We start from the raw sequence: 14,574 nt of genomic DNA on the forward strand, positions 1-14,574 counted from the left end.
GCATCACCTATAATAATCATTTGGAAAATAAACTAAGAATTGGGTTAACTAGGATATGTGACAACTCACTGCCACAGGCTTGGTGTTGGCTCATAAGGACTGTATAAGACAGGCTGAACTGCCCCTGTGCATATCCAAGGCTATAACTCTTTACAGAGTAGAAAGCCCCTGTTTCTCCTGCAGAGCGGCTGATGGTTTAGAACTGATGGCCTTGCAGTTAACAGCCCCCAGAGTAACTACTAAGCCACCAGTTAAGTGCTTGCAACTGTATTCTTTAGGTAGGGCCAGAGGGTATTTGTAAGTCTTCTGTGATCTATGCGTACTCAAATTCAGACAGAAGTAAATGCTTTAGGGGAGCCAAGGGCCAAAGGAACACGAGACACTAGAACTGGCTCTTCCTATTATATTTGGTCTTGTTAGAATCAACGGTGTTTGATAAGGCTATTACCACGACCCCCCCCAAAGTTAATTACTTACCTGTCTTATAAAGAAGTCTCCATGAATTAAAGAAACAATTCCAAAGTTTGTATACTTAAAAATATGATCCATCAACCACATCATTTGAGCAACCACCTAAAATAGTTAAGAGAAAGAAATAATTAAATGTTGGTTGGAAGAAACCTGACTACAGTTTAGCCAGGGTTCTATGTTATAAATATAATCACCCAAACATAATATTAATCTAAATATTAAACCTAATATTACAAAGGTTCATCCAAAAGTTTATGAAAAATAGAATTAAAAAGGTAACAGATTTTTTTCCCATGAACTTTTGAAGCCCCCTCAAATTTCTATGAATACATTTATTAGAGGAAATCTACCTGAAAAATTAGAACAAACTATCGGGTAATTCTTACATAATTTCTAAAACGATTTTGGAAAAATACAATTAAATAGTTTAAAATGATCAAATGAGGGCCATATGTTTACTTTAATAACTACTAAAACTTTTTCTTTACAATGTAATATTTAACCTCAATGCCTAGGATAATATCTAAAATAAATATTCAACTGTTCAATCCATAAATTGTCTATAAATCCTATTACATTATTCAGCATATTGGTTTGTTTATTCAAGGTCATACCCTTTGCCAGCATAAACTATTTAGAGTCTCAATTCTTAAATGCAAATATACTAATCCATTCCCAGTGTTAATACCCATAATAAGAGCAGGCAATGTTATTTCTAGCAAACTTCAGAATGAAAAGTAAATGTAAATTGGGGTCTAATTAATGGATTGGTTAATTGTTCTTCCCTGCTGAGGAAATAGCATTCCTTGTTCTGAGCCTCAAGTAAAGAGAAAGTTATAACTTCAATCGAGAATGCAATAGAGCTCTACTAGAGCTCCCATAGCAACAATGAATACAAGCATCACCTCTAAGAATTAGAACGGAACTTATACCAAAAAACGCACGGGAAAACAGAAGTAAGGTAGCAGCATTTTTCTATGAACTTTTCAAATCTCCTTTGTATAAGCAATAAGTACTTGGTGAAGAACTGATTTACCAGTCCGTCTACACAGGAGGAAATAACCCCCACCCTTTCATTTTTCAATCGTTTTGCTTTGTGATCACTTTGTTGAAATAAACTGAGATTTGAACTTAAGGGAATTTGCAAAAAGTACAAAAAGCAAGTGGATGTCAACCTATACCACCACACCGCAGATCTTCACACATTTCAGCTGCCACTGAGTGGACTCTGCTCCAAGTGCCGACACGCAAATCACTTGGCTGATGTTTAACTTTAAGATACATTGCGATACATTGATGGAGGACTGACCTCCTTAATTAGAAGAATCATCTAAAACAAGGCTGTCAGAGCAAAACTATCTTGTGGGTAATTCTCATGTCGGAAACTTATTTGTACAAATGTCCCTCTCCAATTTATCTTAAAGGAATGTGTAGTAATGATACCACATGTTTATTAAACGTCTAATGAAGTTCTGACAGGGAAAAAATTCTTAATTTCACCTTCGGTTGCCAAAAATGTATCATGAATTGCATAAAAACATGCAATATTCCTTGATTTACTCAACTTGCCATAAAAGGATCCAGCATGTCAATAATTTATTTCATAGTCTTCAAAGAATGGGTATCAGCAAATAGTAATCAACTTTGTCTCTGATAGGCCGCCTGTCTCTCAGAATGTAGCCAAATATTTCAAAAAATATTTTGGCATATTTCCAGAAGGTGTTTCTAAAAGATAATTGCTGGTCCATGCAATCATTCATTATCCAGACCTTTGGACATCTAGAGTCTCCACTATGTGCTTCTGAAACTGTGGTGAGTAAGGCCAAGGTTCTTCACTGGGTATGTGGATCGCAGCTGCGGCTGTCACACACCCAGCAATGGCCAGGACACTCCATGCAATGGCAGAGGGCTCCACCAAACGCCAGCCAGAATTCATAAGCTGTGTTACATCACATCACAGTACCACTTAACTATTATTATTTTTCAAACTTTTTAACTGGCCTCAAATCCAGCATTACGTAGTATATTATAAACAAACAAACGTGTAGAAGTTGGACATTGAATAAGGAAAACCAAAGACAGGACATATGTGAATTACGGTGCTGGTGGAGAACACCGAAAAGTACCAGGGTCTGACAAGAGAACAAACACATCTGCTCTCGAAGTACAAGCTGAATGCTCCTTACACACAGGATGGTGACTTCTCATGTACTTTGGAGAAGCAGTCCCTGGAGAGGCACATCGTGTTTGGTAAGTCGAGGGGTAGTGAAAAAGAGGAAGACCCTCACTAGGATGAATTGACACTGCAACAACGGGCTCAAACAGAACAACTGCGAGGACAGCATAGGACTCGTGGTGGATTGGTCTGTCGCACATCTGGTTGTTAAGAGTTGGAACCGATGAGACCACACCTAAAAACAACAACTTCTAACTATCACTTAATATTGTCCCGTCCTTAATGGGGGGTGGGGATAAGAGATTACAATGCACGGCTACTGTATTTCTCTGTTACGTCTTTATGATAGAAGGCAGTAAATTCTTCTACATCATTCAGAAACATCAGAGCCTTCTAAAAAATTCTTACATTATTTTACAGCATCTGAGCTTTTTAGATGTCTTGAGGTGACAGAGTATGATAAAAACTAACAGTAGTGAGTACATATCTTTTTGTTGTAATTTAGAAAAGCATCTTGGACATGGAATTACTAATCCACCTTTGAGCAGGAAACATCAAGATTGGTTATGTTGGTGGCAGACGGGCAGCAGGACATGCAAGGGGAAGAGCGCATGCAAGTGTGTCCGTAACTTCACTTTGATGATAACCTTTGGTGTGTGTGTGTGTGTGTGTCTTGGCTATACTATGAAACACCTTGGTAGTATTTTAACAGTTTTCACTCTCATAATCCTCTGATCAGCATTACACCTAGTGTCTTCTTGCTTTATGTTTCATTTAAAATTAAGCATTAAGAGAATATAGTATTTAAATTGTAACTGCTCGCATCCTTATTTACAGGCGTTATCATTTTTGTCTTTAATGAATTTTTTTCTCCCCTCTAAAGGATTTTTCTTGTTGATTTTTCTGATTGAGTCTGCATATTGTATTCTTGCTTGTCAAAATATTCATAACTTTTGGACTCTGAATTGGTAAATATTCATGCTATGTGAAAAAAACGAAACAAAACACGAATCCATGCTGTATGATGACCTCAGCCATTTACAATTGTGTGCTTTACATTTATTTATACACATGCATTGGCTATAGAAAGACATGACAAACTGTAACTATCAAATCATCAAAATTATTCTGGATGCCTTTTGTGTTCTTTGCTTTTAGCGCTTTGCTTCAGTTTTCTATAACGCACAAAAAAGCTTCAAGAGTAAAAAAAATTAATGTATTTTAAAAAATTGTATGGTGTCCCAATTGCTTTTGGAATAAAGATAGATTGCTGAAACCTCAAAAATAAATAAATAAATAAATAAATAAAGCCACATCAATCTGAAAATAAAAACATTTTTTTTCTGGACAGAAAAATGAATCTAGTAGCTCAAATCATTTTAGAAAAGCAAACAAACAGACCAGTCTTTCTTTTGTCCATGTGATTAGTACATTTCAAATAACCTAACATTCTAGGTAGTACAGCTAACATCTATTCCCAAATGAAGTTAAGGCTACAGTGAGGAATACTTTTACTGATAACCATTGTGTAAGCTCCAGAATAATCAATATCAATGAAATTCTGTCAATAATAAAAGTGTTGGCTAACTGGGGTTCCTCCTGAACAAGAGAAACAAACTGGTTTTTAAAATTTTTTAAACATTATATTAGAAAAATACTCATTTAAATGCAACTATATCTACATAGTGACAATCCTTACAATCAAGATTCTGAGCATAAAAAAGGAATGAGTTTATTCTATGTTCCAGCAAAATCATGCCTGCTGTTGAGATAAGAAAAAAAGACTGTTCAATCACAAAGCTGCTGAGTCAATCCCAACTCCTACTGACCCCCAGGCCGAAACAGAGCCGCTCCATCGGGTTTCCAAGGTTGTGGACCACTGGGAAAGCAGACTGCCTCACCTTTCCGTGCGGAGAGCTTGCTGGGTTCTAACTGCCAAGCTCTGCAATCCAAGTTAACCCACTTGCCACTAGGACTTCCCCTCAATAAGCCAAGTGGCCCCATCTGACCTTTCCTGAGGTTTCTAAGGCCTAAACACAATGCATAGGCTTAGTCCTACCTCTTGTGATTTTGCAAGGATTGGTTCATTGAGGAAGAAGTCCTTGCAGCTCCACTCTAACAAGATCCTATTCACAAGGCTTTCTGTGGGGATCAAGCCATGTTAAGCTCACTCTACCATGAATCTCTCTCACTTTGCCAAAAGCATGATCTGCTCCTTAGAAAATGCTGGTGCCTCATACTTCTTACATTCATGGACCATGATTAAGCACTTAGTAAAGCGCTATTGGTGTGTCTTTACTAATACTAATTCCATTCATTTCATACTATTCCTATTGTTTTGCTGTCTATGAAGATAACCTGTGTAACTTTCGTAAGATAATAATGCCAAAGACTGAAATTCATTTCAAATCCACTCACTTTATACATTTATTTAAGTTATCAATATAAGCAATGTCAAATCAACAGTTCAATCTGAAAAACACTGGCTAGCTTGAGCCTCAAGTCTCCCCTTTTCATTTACTTTACAAAATAAAATCTGAAAACATGGTTACCTTCTTTCCTTCTGGCTGGAGACTCCCAAGATCACGTCATTCACTAACTAAGCAGCACTTATTGTGTGTTCTGTCTGAAACTGGAGATCTCCCAGTGTACTTCAAGACAGCCCCAATCTGAATTACATTGACTTGGCTTTCAACTGAGTTATTTTTCTTTAAGGTCTAAATTTCTCAGAAAGTGATACATATTAAAACTTAAGCATATGATCCAAAGAATACTAAGATATTTGATGTGACCACTTTTTAAAGAGGGGACAAAAAGGCAAAGGAACCAAGTAGGTACCATTCCTCCCCTCTCTGCTGCACCTGTGGCCCCAGGGTGGCTTACCAGGCCTTTGTCTTGTAAACACATCATCAGAGTGCACACATCTCCTGTTGCTTGATGATTCACCAGCATTACTGCCTCATCCTTTGAAATCGCTTTAATGTCTTCCCCCCATTCCATCACTGTAAGAACAGAAAAGGTTCCAAGTTGTCGTTTTAAAGATTCTTCTATTACTAGAAACCTAACTTTAGGGGGAGGGGGGAGATGGCATACAGATTAGTGATGATACATCATCTAATTTAGACTTTGGAGAGACTGAATCTATGTTTATTTCCTATAGATATCTGAATATTAAAAGATCATTTATCTAGCCTCCAAATATTCATTAAAATGTAAAGCATCATACTTTTGACCTAGAAATTGAGGTATGATGATTCCTACAGAAATTTGAGTCCAATAAGCAACGGTACATGTATAAAGGAAGTTTACTATCATTTAAATGGTCTCCAGTTAAGAAAAGGATGGTAAAATATAGTAGTATAAATCTATCAAAAAGATGGATAGAAAATATATCAAGTCCCCCGAGAAGAATGTATTTCAGAGGACAGCACTGAAGCTGCAGCTCCAGGAGAGAGAAATGTCTGATCAGAGCACACAGGAACAAATGAAGGGGGAGGAAGAGAGAGTGGAGCACATCCTTGCCCACCAAGCCTTGACAATAAGACTTCAGCTCAGAGCAACCAGTCCACAGAGAAGACCATATGGCCGGCTCCGCTATGAGACACGACATCCCTCACTGATCCATAGCCCTACAGGGGACAACAATGGAGACCCAGTGTGGGAATTTTGCCTGATCTGATCCCATCACACCAAGGCAAAACACAAAGGGTGTGCAACAGAACAGCAAGGAGAACAGAGCAATGAAGTCCCCAGGGAATACCAAAAGTAGACTTTGGGGCCAGGGCTTGGCACCCCATCAGACTCCACTGGAAAACACTCCTAAAGGCCAACAGTCTATGAACTAACTACAAGCTTTTCTTTCTTTCTTTTTTTTTGTCATTGGCTTTTTGTTGTTGTTGCTTGGTTTTTCTCTGTTTTCGTGCATGTTATTATCTCCGCAGGTCTGTCTAAATAAGATAGGCTGGATGAGCAATCTGGAAGAGAAAACAATGGGACTGACAGTTCCAGGGAGACATGGGAGAGGGGGAGGTGCGAGGAAAGGAAGTGGTGCTAACATACCCAGGGACAAGGGAACAACAAGTGGTCCAAATCGGTGGTGGGGAGGGTATAGGAGGCCTGGTAGGGCATGATCAAGGGTAATGTAACTGAGAGGAACTACTGTAAGCCAAATGAAGGCTGAGCATGATAGTGGGACAAGAGGAAAGTAAAAGGATATAGAGGAAACAGCAGGGAGGCATAGGGCATTTATAGAGGTCTAGATAAAGGCATGTACGTATGTAAAGATATTTATATATGAGGATGGGAAAATAGATCTATGTGCATATATGTATAGATTTAGTATTAAGGTAGCAGATGGACATTGGGCCTCCACTCAATTACTCCCTCAATGCAAGAATACTTTGTTCTATTAAATTGGCATTCCATGAAGCTCACCTTCCTGACACGATCACTGAAGATCAAGTGGGTGCATAAGCAAACATGGTGAAGAAAGCTGATGGTGCCTGGCTATCAAAAGATACAGAGTCTGAAGTCTTAAAGGCTTGACGGGAAACAAGCAGCCATCTAGCTAAGAAGCAACAAAGCCCACATGGAAGGAACACACCAGCCTGTGCAATCACGAGGTGTCGAAGGGATGAGGTGTCAGGCATCAAAGAACAAAAAAATCATATCATTGTGAATGAGGGGAGTGCGGAGTAGAGACCCAGAGCCCATCTGTAGGCAACTGGACATCCCTTCCCTTAAGGAAGAGTCGAGGGGGAGGAGATGAGCCAGTCAGACGTAGCGACGATGAAAAATACAACTTTCCTCTAGTTCCTAAATGCTTCTCCCCCACCCCACTATCATGATCCTAATTCTACCTTGCAAATCTGGCTAGACCAGAGGATGCACACTGGTACAGATAGGAACTGGAAACACAGGGAATCCAGGGCAGATGATCCCTTCAGGACCAGTGCTTAGAGTGGTGATACTGGGAGGGTGGAGAGAAGGTTGGGTAGAGAGGGGGAACCCATTACAAGGATCTACATATAACCTCCTCCTTAGAGGATGGACAACAGAAAAGTGGGTGAAGGGAGACGTCAGACAGTGTAAGATATGACAAAATAACAATTTATAAATTATCAAGGGTTCGTGAGGGAGGGGGAGCAGGGAGGGAGGGAGGGAAAAGGAGTAGCTGATGCCAGGGGCTTAAGTGGAGAGCAAATGTTTTGAGTGATGAGGGTAACGAATGTACAAATGTGCTTTACACAATTGATGTATGTATGGATTGTGATAAGAGTTGTATGAACCCCTAATAAAATGATTTTTTTAAAGAAAATATATGAAGTGGCTTCAAAAAGTCTGGAAAATTTCTGTTATCTTTCAAATAGATTGTCTTTTAATTCTATGCTAATCCAGAAAGATATATTATAAAATGAACAATGAAAATCATAAAACAGTTTATATTAAGATCTTTCAGATAAAGGGAGAAGAATTATGTTAAGTTTATACATGGAAAATAAAATTAGAAGAACAAACCCAACTACTTAATAAACCAAACACCAGACTCACTACTGCTGGGTCCATTCTGACTCACAGCGACCCTATAAGACAGGGTAGAATGGCCTCTATGAGTTTCTGAGACTGCCACTCTTTATGGGAGTAGAAAGACAAGTCTTCCTCCTGAGAAGCACCTAGTGGATTTGAACGACTGACCTTGTGGTTAGCAATAGGCTCTTCCAACTATTAATACAATCACTAAAATTCTACTTTATAATAAAGTATTCAAACGTTGCCAAATTATGTAAGCATGCTCCATTTTTTTATGCTGGAAAACTAATCAAGATAGTCAATAAAACCTGAAACGGGGAGGGAGGGGAAAAAAAAAAGAGGACCTGATGCAAGGGGCTTAAGTGGAGAGCAAATGCCTTGAGAATGATTGGGGCAGGGAATGTATGGATGTGCTTTATACAATTGATGTATGTATATGTATGGATGGTGGTAAGAGTTGTATGAGTCCCTATTAAAATGTAAAAAAAGAAAAGAGGAGAAAAAAATGATTAGGGCAAAGACTGTACAGATGTGCTTTATACAACTGATGTATGTATATGTATGAACTGTGAGGAGAATTGTATCAGCCCCAATAAATTGTTTAAAAAAAAAAAGAAAGAAAACAGTAACAGTAAAAAAAAAATTTAAAAATCCTGAAACGGACACAAATGAAGTCACTGCACCAAAACATGTATGAGCACTCTAAGGAAATCACTGATAACTCCATGTATTTCCCTCGTTCTTATGGAAAAATTTTACTTCACAGACAAAACTAAGCATAAGTCCTCAAACATCAAGATTCTACCCTCAGATATCTGAATTTAATTATAAATCAAAGGCAGATTATACATAAATCAGGGTTACTTTAGAGCTTAAATTCTGAGCACCCAGTTTTCAAAAGGGTAATCATGGCAATACAAGCTCAAAATCCATTTGCAAAGCCCTCCATATAAAATTATGCCTCCACATAATGCTTTCTAGTCTTTAACCAAGGCTGGAGATAATCTTGCCCTCAGGCAGAATGCTTTGGAAGGTAGATTGCCTCCACCCCTCTGGCCAGCCCAGGGAGGGGCAGTCTCTGTCCTTGAGGGAGGTCACCATACTGGGTATGGCACAGGGGTCCCATTGCCATGAGTTCATGCCCCATCAGGTATGCCCTGACTGCCTTGGTAGGAAGGCCTTGACCCAATCTTGGAAGTCCTTCTATCTAACAATGCATGTATCCCAGTCATGGTCTGGCTCCTGCACCTGTAATCTACTACCAATCATGACTTTGTGGCAGTTTCTTCACCCCAGCCCACCTCTGCTCTATTTATCTCAATTCTCAATTGTGGACCCTTGGACACCATTTCCATCTCGTGTTGGTGTTCCCCCTCCTCCAGATGATATGTCTGTATCTCTGGGTTGTGTTTGTCTCTTTTAAGACTTAATACATGTTCTTCTTAAATGATATTTGGGATGAGGTATCTTTTGTAGCCTAAAACAATGCTCTGTATTCCCCCATCCTCAGCTACTTACTGCTAAACAAAAAAGTTCAGCCACTTGTGTGGAGCAGTTCTGGATGACCTTGGAGTCCACCTACTGCCCCCTTTCCCTTCTCATTCCCTAGAGTCACCCAACATAGTGGGGCTCCTCCTAACACTTCATTTTAGAAAAGGCTTTTACCAATTTTTCTTGTTACCAAAACCCATATAAGCAAGGCATTTTAAGGATCTTCAGTGTCGGAATTAAGAAATGTTCAGCTGATTTAGGCATGTTTTAAGCTGTGGTACCCATTTTCACAGAGAAGTATTCAAATCAGTCTATCATGCGTGTACAAATACTAAACTCCAATAGTTGACAACAAATGGGGGAAAGCACTTTATTACTTTAAATGAATGCAACACGCAACAGGAAACTCTAATGTGATGCCAGGAGATTGTTTGCTTGGAAGTTGCTACAGATTGAATAATGTCCCCTTAAATATGTGATGTAAACTTTATACCGTGTTTAATATCCTATTCAGGAATGAAGTTTCTTTGTTAGGTTAATGAGACAGTATCAGTGGAGGGTGTGCTTTGAGTCAAGCGGTTTGGAGCTATAAAAGGATGAGATTAAACGCGCAGAGATGGGGGAGATGAATGCCAAATTACAAGGAGGTTCCCAAGGAACCACGAGACAAGGACCTTCCACCAGAGATGACAAAGAGAGAAAGCCTAGAGACTGGCCCCTGAATTCAAACTTGGAGCATCTGTGCGGTTTATTGTGGCAGCATGAGGCAGCCAGGACAGAGGCAGAGCGCTGAGAGTGCGCCTCTTGGAAGAAAACAGCAACTTGCCTTCAGAGTGGTCTTGCCTTTTGCTCATGTTCCCAACTTTGTTGGGCTGACAAATAACTCTACTGAAACACATCCATACACCCAAGGTATCACCCATTGCTGCAGGGAATAGAAATCGGAACAATGTGTTTGAAAGTCAATTTGGAAACAGATGTCAGAAATAAAGGAATGTGCGACACTTTAACCCACCCATTCTACTTGTAGGAATTCATCTTATAGACAGACAAGGGGGTACCCCTCAAAACCAGAATTCCTCCCCACCCCAAAGCTAGTATGTACTTTTTCTTACAGACCAACCTTATCACTTTCAAAGTACTTTCCATTACAATTATACTTAATTAATACTTTGTCAAATCTGCGATTCCATTCTTAGAACTTTTTTCAAACTCATCCGTTTGGATGACTGACAGTACCTCCCTGTTTTGTTTTTTTGCCCCAAACTGGGACACTGAGATGACTGTGTGAGCAGGTGCATTGTTGTGGTGGCATAGCCATCTGCCACAAATCAGGCCTTTCTTGTCACACACTGTTAATGCTATCTTTTCAGAACCTCTAAATAACAAACTTGATTAACAGTCTGACCTGGTGGGACAAACTTCAAATGCACTATGAGTTAACATTTTTGTCTGTTCGGGAAGTTGGCAGATGTCTAGAAATGAGGTTTGTCATCAATCGACATTTCACCTTTTTGGAAATGAGAAGACCACTTGTACACTTGAGTTTTTCCCATAGTGCTGTCCTTGTAAGCTGTGTCCAACATCTCAACAGTTTCTGTGGCAGTTTTCCCAAGCAGGAAACAAAATTTCACAGCAATATGCTGTTCTCTTAAATCAACCATCACACACACACACAAAAAGAGGTTCTAACGAAACTGCTTTTATGAAAAAAAAAATTCAATGACCAGAAAGAACATTCCCAGGCAACGCCACTAGGTGCACTAACTGAGAACAAGTTTCTTGAGTTCGCCTAGCAGAGGGGGTGGGGGGGAGGGGGAACGCATACTAAGAAAGCTCCGCTCCGCGCGGCACACGTCCAGGTTTTTGTTGGTACCACCTTGTATTCATTTATGCACCAAATGATGCAATCATTATGCTAGTCAATGCAACAATGTTTTAACAGCAAAGATGAAGACAACTAAAACCTTGCAGGCTAGCTAAATAAAGCTCTATCTATGCAATGGTTTATTTACTAAATAAACCCCCCTCATATCATATTCCTTCCTGTTGGCAACCATTCAATAGAATCACACAGACACACCCCCACACACACCATTCATTTACCAAATTATTCTTCACTCAGTAGATCAGTGTCAGGTATTTGGCATCTTAAAATAGGTCAGAAATTGATTGCAGTTAAGATTCTCTCCAGAATGTCTATCGTGTTTCTACAAATACTGGGCTAATAAGAGTTAATGTGGAAAATCTTTTGTCTCCACCCAATAAAGATGTCTCAAAACCAAATATTCCTTTCATGCCACCCTCGATGACATGAATTGAGAACACTAGTAGACCTATGCATTGGGAAAGCATATAGACGAACATAATTGCAAATGAAAGCACATCTGTTTTTCTATAAGGTAAATAAATATAGTGAGATTGGTTTAAATGATCAAAATATAAATTGAATTCCTACACCTTCAACTTTATTTTTTTTCTCCCCTTTCTAGTCTATCCTCCTATTTTATTCTACTTCTTGTCACATAGGAAAAGCACAAAAGCACTGTGTTTTACAAACACCCAGGACATTTTACTTTAAGTATTGTACCTTTTACTATAAGAAGGGTCTTTAAGAATTCATGGAAAATGTGTATTATGAAAATACTATGCATAGATTTCAATTTCTGCAACAAAATAAACTCATTCTAACTGATTATATCATGTCTAAACATGATCTCGTTAGTAGCACTAAGAAGAATGAGACTTTAGTATGAAGAGAGCCCGTAGCAGAGTAGTATCACTCACTCACTGTCCAGTGAGTTGGTTCTGACTCTTAGCAGCTCTAGAGAATGGAGTAGCACTGCCTTTTGGGGTTTTCTGAGCTGCAAATCTTTATAGGAGCAGAAAAACCTCACCTTTCCCCAACATGTGCCTGATGGGTTCAAACTACTAACCTTGCAATTAGCAGCCCAACTTGTAACTGACTATGCCACCAGAGCTCCAGGAACAAACATCAAATTCATGGTGAAGCTCGGGTGGAAGAATGGTGAAATTACTAATGCTTTACAAAAGCTTATGGGAACAATGCTCCAAAGAAAGCAGCAGTTTACAAATGGCTAACTTGTTCTCTGATGGAACAGGATGGTGCTGAAGCTGAAGTCCACAGTGGCAGATCATACACATCCATTTACGGAAGAAACAATCTTGTCTGTGCCCTAATGGAAGGGGACCTGCAGTTAACAGCAGAAGCAACAGCCCGCACTGCAAGGCTTCAGCTTACACAATTCTAAATGAAAGTGAAGCAAACTTCCTGCTCAATGGGGGCCAAAGCTGGTGCACCCAGGACAGGTGCAGACATAACCAAAGCTTTCAATGAAAAGTTTAAAAAAGAATTTTAACAGAAGAAACTTGGCTTTACCAGTCTGACCCTGGAGACAGAGCACCAAGTAATGGATACCAAGCAGTGGCGGCGGAGCAGTCCGCGCAAAGGCAGGCTAGAGTGAGGGTCTCGGCAACAGTATTCTGGAGTAGCCGGGGGCCTGGACAGCAAAAGGACGGCCGCATCTGCTTAGTTGGAGTGTTTTGAGAAACATGCTCAAAACTTTTGCAGGAAAACATCTGAGAATGCTTCGCCAGAGTCCTTCTGCACTCTGGTGACTTTCCTGTTCACTTTTCTCACCAAATAAGGTTGATTGTGCGAGAGCTTCGATCTAAAATCCTCCGCCTTACAGTCCTGATTTGGTTCCTTCTGATTTATGCTTACAAATATTAAAAAAATCTTCAAAAGGCATCCATTTTTCTTTAGTTAAGAAAATAAAAAACGAAATATAACATAATTGCATTCACCTGGTTACATTCCAGAACCCTTACTTCTTTAAGAATAGACAAAATGGTTGCTATCACTGTTCACGAAAGCACTCTGACCCTCATGGCAAGTATGCTGAGAAATAAAGTTTATATATTTTCATTTTTATCTTTAAATATCACTTTTTTGCACAAGCTTTTTGAAGTCTCCTTATACATAGAAGGGCATTAAGTTCCAAATGCCCATTTCTAAATATTCAAGGTACAAACCATTGAGAAGTAATCCTGAACATGTATTATCTCTCAATCAGAACTTGGTCAAAATTTTCTTTTCTTTTCATTTCAAAATTTTATTTTCTAACTAAATATCACTCTAGCACAATTTATATGACACATTAAATCAGGAAGTAAAGGTACCTGGATAAACCTATTATGCAGTTATCCTGAGAGCAATAAAGCTATATTAGATTTTTGTAATCATCTAAATTTATTCAATAATAAATTTTCAATGTGTACGAGTTTTTCAGAACATGTTACAGATCACTAGTAGCAATCTAAAGAACTGAAAAATCAAGATGAAAAATATTTCTAGAGAAAGCTATTTTATTTTCTATGTGAAGTGCCTATGTTTTTTTTTTTTTTATCACATTCAGGTACTCCAGGACCAGGAAGTAAAATAATTGAACCAATACATTAACCAAAGAATAGGATTATTAGCACATTAAAGAAGATGACCTATGGCTATCTGCCAGTTCCTACATTGCACTTAATTAGAAAAACACAACTATTTTAACACACTGTTCTGTGAAATGAAGTCTCAAAAAAGAATTGGGTCAGGTACACTAGCCCCAAAGGGAATGAAGGACAACTGAAGAAAAACTAGAAGAAAAATTCCTAGTTGAAAATGGATTCTTAAAATTATGACTATAAATCAAAGCCAAAAGATAATCACTAAGCAAATACGAACATATTTAACAAAAATGCACCATACTTAAACATATCTATAAATATACTTATGGATTGATATTTATTAGGACAATTCTTATCTTAAAAATAAGATAAAAACAAAAACAACCTGTTATAAAAGTTCCTTAAACAGAGTGATGCGAAAGTCACTGCTA

At 38.7% G+C, this 14,574-nt stretch overlaps 1 protein-coding gene across 3 annotated transcripts in view; it reads right to left on the reverse strand.

The window, feature by feature from the left end:
• The window catches only part of LPGAT1 (lysophosphatidylglycerol acyltransferase 1), a 91,891-nt gene that overhangs the window by 33,160 nt on the left and 44,157 nt on the right, over positions 1-14,574 (reverse strand). For all 3 annotated transcript variants that reach the window (XM_075530096.1, XM_075530093.1, XM_075530087.1), the window contains 2 exons: positions 5,531-5,649; positions 478-573 (listed from right to left, as the gene is read on the reverse strand). In XM_075530096.1, coding sequence (XP_075386211.1) covers positions 478-573; positions 5,531-5,649 — 215 coding nt within the window. The remainder of the gene's footprint in view (positions 1-477; positions 574-5,530; positions 5,650-14,574) is intronic.

Source organism: Tenrec ecaudatus, chromosome 1 (genome assembly GCF_050624435.1).
Source record: "Tenrec ecaudatus isolate mTenEca1 chromosome 1, mTenEca1.hap1, whole genome shotgun sequence".
In the NCBI taxonomy this organism is placed as follows: Eukaryota; Metazoa; Chordata; class Mammalia; order Afrosoricida; family Tenrecidae; genus Tenrec; species Tenrec ecaudatus.